At 47.2% G+C, this 6,064-nt stretch overlaps 1 protein-coding gene across 1 annotated transcript in view; it reads right to left on the bottom strand.

Annotated features, from left to right (window-relative positions):
• LOC112074679 (dedicator of cytokinesis protein 2-like) overlaps positions 1 to 6,064 on the bottom strand; it is a 49,840-nt gene that overhangs the window by 4,185 nt on the left and 39,591 nt on the right. Inside the window, 2 exon segments of the mRNA XM_070440623.1 lie at positions 5,472 to 5,556; positions 5,559 to 5,605. Coding sequence (XP_070296724.1) covers positions 5,472 to 5,556; positions 5,559 to 5,605 — 132 coding nt within the window.

Below are 6,064 nucleotides of genomic sequence, written 5' to 3'. Positions count from 1 at the left end.
CCCTTGTTATTACAGTCCACATTGACTCTGTAACCGGCGTACCCCACCCTGTATAACAGTCTCCACGTTGCACTTCTGTACCGGTACCCCTGTATAACAGTCTCCACATTGACTCTGTACCGGTACCCCCTGTATACAGTCTCCACATTGACTCTGGTTACCGGTACCTCCATGTCATACAGTCTCACATTGACTCTGTACCTGGTACCCTGTATACAGTCTCACATTGACTCTGTACCGGTACCCCTGTATACAGGTCTCACATTGACTCTGTACCGGTACCTTCCCTTGTATACAGTCTCCACATTGACTCTGTACCGGTACCCCGTATATACAGTCTTCCACATTGACTCTGTACCGGTACCCCCTGTATACAGTCTCCACATTGACTCTGTACGGTACCTCCCTGTAGTACAGTCTCCACATTGACTCTGTACCGGTACCCCTGTTATACAGTCTCCACATTGACTCTGTACCGGTACCGTCACCCTGTAATACAGTCTCTCCACATTGACTCTGTACCGTACGTTCTCCTCTCCCTGATAACAGTCTCCACATTGACTCTGTACCGGTACCCGCTTCCCTGTATACAGTCTCTCACATTGACTTTTGTACCGGTACCCCTGTATACAGTTCCCACATTGGACTCTGTACCGGTACCTCCTGTATACAGTCTCCACATTGACTCTGTACCGGTACCCCTCTATACAGCCTGCGCTACTGTTTTTAGTGTGTTCTCCTTAAAAATGTGCTATTTTTTATTTTTACATTCTTATCTATTTATTTTTACTTCAGTATATTTTAGTAAAATACTTTCTTAATACTCATTTTTCTTTAAAACTGCATTGTTGGTTAAGGGCTTGTAAGTAAAGTATTTCACTGTTGTATTGCGGCGGCATGTGATTAAATAAAATTTGATTTGATTGTCGGTACAATCGAGACAAACAGTTCAGTTTGCTTGTCACAAAAATACACTCAGATCTATGCAGACACGAGTGTTCCTTTAAACACTTTATGTTCCCTGGATAATGAACCAAGTGTCCCTGGGGTGAAGAATACTGTTTAGACTTCACGAGTACCAGTTTGGCTGTTGATGTGGGAAGAAATGGTGGGTGTATGATCTCTGATCTGAGAAGGTTACATGGAGGCTACGGTCAAACTAACAGAGGAGAACCTTTACTTATACACTACTACCAGTTTTAACTGTTGACTGTCCTCTGACACCACCCTCTACAGGTATTACACTGTTGACTGTCCTCCTGATATACATTACCTCTAGTCCAGTAATCTATCTTTTGTTGATCTGGTCTCTGATACACAACTCTAGCCTAGGTATTTAACTGGTTGATGTCTCTGAACCCACTCTCTTACTATGGGACTTGCTGTTGATCTGTCTCTTGAACACAACCTCTACCTAGTCTATTGTGATTCGTCTAACATCTCAGTTTGTGACTTTTTCGTGACTTCTCTCTGAACACAAACCTCTACCAGTTATCACTGTTGACTGTCGTGCTGAACACATACCCTACCAGTTCACTTAACTGTTGATGTCCTCTGAACACAACTCTTACCAGTATTACTGTTGACTGTCCCTCTGAACACAACCTCTAACCAGTTTAATACTGTTCGACTGTCTCTGAACACAACCTCTATTTTACCAGTTATTACTGTTGACTCAGTCTCTGAACACAACTTACCAGTTATTCCCACTGTTGCGTCTCTTGAACACAACCTTGTACCAGGGTATCTCACTGTTGATGTCTTTGACTTACAAACCTCTACATCGTTATTACTGTTTGACTGTCTCTGAAGCACAACTTACCCAGGTATTACTGGTTGACTTTCCTCTGAACACAACTCTACCATTATTACTGTTTGGACTGTTCCCTCTGAACACCAAGGACACTACTACCAGTTAGTACTGTTTTCGACTTCCTCTGAACACAACCTCTTACCACAGTTTATTACTGTTGAACTGTCTCTAGAAACACAACGGCTCTACCTCCCCAGTTGATTCACTCTGTTCTGCCTGGTCTTGCTCGAATCATCAACGCTCGGGGACCTCTACCAGTTATGGTTACTGTTGGACTGTCGGCTCCTGAATATTGACAAGCTCCGGACTGAAGGGCGCCTCTGGAAGCTCCGGACTGAAGGGCGCCTCTGGAAGCTCCGGACTGAAGGGCGCCTCTGGAAGCTCCGGACTGAACGGCGCCTCTGGAAGCTCCGGACTGAAGGGCGCCTCTGGAAGCTCCGGACTGAAGGGCGCCTCTGGAGGGTCCGGACTGAAGGGCGCCTCTGGAGGGTCCAGACTGGAGGGTGTCGCTGGAAGCACCTGACTGGAGGGCGACACTGGAGGCTCTGGACTGGAAGGCGTCGCTGGAAGCTCCTGACTGGAGGGCGACACTGGAGGCTCCGGACTGGAGGGCGTCACTGGATGATCCGGACTGGAGGGTGACTCTGGCGGGAGGAGACGCAGAGACAGCCTGGTGCGTGGGGCTACCACAGGGCCCACCAGGATGGGGAGACCTACAGGAGGCCTGGTGCGTAGAGGAGGCACCGGATAAACCGGGCTGTGGGGGAGCACTGGAGCTCTGGTGTGCAGCCTTGGCACCACTCCTCCAGGCTGAACGCCCACTTTAGCCCGGCCCCTCCAGAGTGCAGGTCGAACCGGGCTGTGGGGGAGCACTGGAGATCTGGTGCTTCCCACTGGCACCTCTCCATTAGGCTCAATGCCCACTTTCGCCCGGCACGGGCGGAGCGCAGGCATAGGACGAACTGAACCCTCCCAGCGCCCCGGAGACACAGTACGCAGAGCCGGCGCAGGATACCCTGGGCCGAAACGGCGCACCGGAGACCAAACGCGCTGAGCTGGCACAATTCGCCCTGGCTGGATGCCCACTCTCGCATGGCACTTGCGGGGGGCTGGCCTATAGCGCTCCGGGCTATGAGCGCGCACTGGAGACACTGTGAGCTTCACCTCATAACACGGTGCCTGACCAGTACCACGCTGCTTCCGGTAAGCACGGGGAGTTGGTTCAGGTCTATCGCCTGACTCCGCCAATCTCCCCGTGTGCCTGCTGCGCTGCCTTGCCTCATATCGCCGCCTCTCAGCTTTAGCTGCCTCTAGTTCTTCCTTCGGGCGGCGATATTCCCCAGCCTGTCTCCAGGGTCCCTGTCCGTCCAATATCTCCTCCCAAGTCCAGGAGTCCTGAACCCTCTGCTCCTCGTTACCACGCTGCTTGGTCCGTTTGTGGTGGGTAGTTCTGTAACGGTTTTCGTCGTCTGAAGAAGAGGAATCGGACCAAAGCAAAGAAATACAAAACATAGAAAATGAACATAGAATGCCCACCCAAATCACACCCTGACCAAACCAAAAGAGAGACATAAAAAGCTCTCTACGGTCAGGGCGTGACAACAACATACATAATATTATATGTATGTATATTATATTATACGAAACAGAATACAGACTGATAAACAGGGTATTTCTGACCACTGTGGCCTGTTCCTGTCTGGATCTCTGCACCCTTTTATCCCTGCAGACTCGTGTGCTATCTATACTGAACAAAAGAACACAAAAGGTAACAATTTCAAAGATTTTACTGAGTTACAGTTCATATAAGGAAATCAGTCAATTTAAATAAATAAATTAGGTCCTAATCTGTGGATTTTACATGACTGGGCAATGGGTGCAGCCTTGGTTGGGCCTGGCTGCCCAGTGGGTGGGACTATGCCCTGCCAGGCCCACCCAAGGCTGCACCCATTGCCCAGTCATGTAAAATCCACAGATTAGGACCTAATTTATTTATTTAAATTGACTGATTTCCTTATATGAACAACACTAACTCTGCCCTAACCATGCTCCATTCACCACAGTGGGACAACAACACTAACTCTGCCCTAAACATGCTCCATTCACCACAGTGGAACAACAACACTAACTCTGGCCTAAACATGCTCCATTCACCACAGTGGGCAGAAACAGATGGATAAATAAAGACTCATGACAGAAGCAGAAAACAGATGGATAAATAAAAGACTCATGACAGAAGCAGAAAACAGATGGATAATAAGGCTCACGCTCACTGAAGCAGAAAAGAGATGGATAAATAAAGACTCACGACTGAGCAGAAAACAAATGGATAAATAAAGACTCATGACTGAAGCAGAAACAGATGGATAAATAAAGATCATGACAGAAGAGAAAACAGATGGATAAATAAAGGCTCATGACTGAAGCAGAAAACAGATGGATAAATAAAGGCTCACGACTGAAGCAGAAAACAGATGGATAAATAAAGACTCACGACTGAAGCAGAAAACAGATGGATAAATAAAGACTCACGACTGAAGCAAAAAGTTTATGGAAGAGAAAGAAAGTGAAACAGAACGGTGAAGAGCAGGTTAAAGGAGAGATAAACATCTAATATATTTTCTTTCTTATATAAATCAGAGTTCTCTTATAGAACTTGAGAAACTTCTGATTCAAACTAATAAATCTTACATGTTGCACACTAAATCATTGATGAGTTTAGGACATGAATGATACTACAGATTCACCTACAGTATAGTATGCTCTCCTCTTGAATACTGATTCTCTAGCTAGTGTCCTTACATAGGGAGGGTGTGTAGACTTGAAGTTCAGAGAGTTTAAACGTTCTGTGCAGTAGTTAGGTAAACCTGAGAAGAGGGCTGTAACAATCCATGTTTCTTGCATCACACCAGGTAGAGCAATGACTAGTACACTATCACTCTGGGGTTACTGAACCCATATGTGGTCACACATACATGCAAGTACGTACACGCACACACACACACACACACAACACACACACACCACACACACACACACACAACACACCACACACACACACACACACACACACACACACACCACACAACACACACACAACACACACACACACACACACACACACACACTGCATATTGTCTCTAAAACTAACTGACAGACCAACAGACCACACAAGACAAACACCGTAGAAGCACATACGGCGTTGTTTTGTGTTCTGCTAATAATCTGTCAGGATTAAATTATGTGACGCTGTTATTGTAAATGTTGTTTATGATTAACATATGGAGAAGCCTTCAGCAGAGTTGACATATAGCAGTGTCTCCTCTATCATGGCTGCTCGTTCAGCACTGGGTCTACTTCATCATCAGTGTTCATTAAAACGCCACTTCATCATCAATGCTTATTAGCAACATTAGTGCTGCAATCAGCGTCGTTCAGAGCAAGCTGTCTCTGGGAATTACCTTGGTAATACAATGACGCTATCCCTCTGTGTGTGGGAGGGGTGGGGGGTGGGGGGTGGGGGAGGGGGGTGTACAGACTGTAAACGAGTGTGTGTGTGCGCGCATACATCTGTATATGCTTGAAAGAGATAGATGGGGGAAAGGAGGCATACACATAGGCCGATACACAGAGTGTGCATACAGACACACAAACTTACTGAGAGTAGAGCATGCGTGAGCGGACGATGAATTTGAAGATGTACTCCAGGGCTTTGAGGGTGCGGAGGTAGTTCTCACACTGCTCCCTCGACTGGACACATCCAGATACCTCTTCAACACAGACATCAACTTCCTGGGGGGAGGGGAAGATGGGAGAAGGGGGGGGGGAGTGGAAAATCTTCATTTCAGAATGGCTAATTACATTTTTCAAACAACACACCACAGCACACTAGGACTATGCTTATATACCATACTGTTCCCAGGAATGGCCTTGGGCTTGTTGGCTAACTGGATTAAAACAATCCAATCCTCTTAAACAATAATAGTTATTACGGAGGAGAAGACTATTACTAAAATGCAACACAATCTGAGGTGCTATTTAGAGGCTGTCTGAGTTCTAAACGTTAAATGTAACAACAGGAAAAATATATAACGACATGGCTAGCACTGGTTAAGCCGGTGAGTTGACCCATAGGAGGATCCTCCGTTTTAACACAGATTGGAGGGGGGGGGGGGGGGGGGGGGGGGGGGGGGGGGGGGGGGGGGGGGGGAGGGGGGGGGGTGGCAGAGAGAGGAGAGAGATGGGATAAGT

This window comes from Salvelinus sp. IW2-2015, unplaced genomic scaffold, assembly GCF_002910315.2.
Source record: "Salvelinus sp. IW2-2015 unplaced genomic scaffold, ASM291031v2 Un_scaffold2755, whole genome shotgun sequence".
Classification (NCBI taxonomy): Eukaryota; Metazoa; Chordata; class Actinopteri; order Salmoniformes; family Salmonidae; genus Salvelinus; species Salvelinus sp. IW2-2015.
Note: the sequence above shows the minus strand (reverse complement) of the source record. Positions and strands in the feature narration are given on the sequence as shown.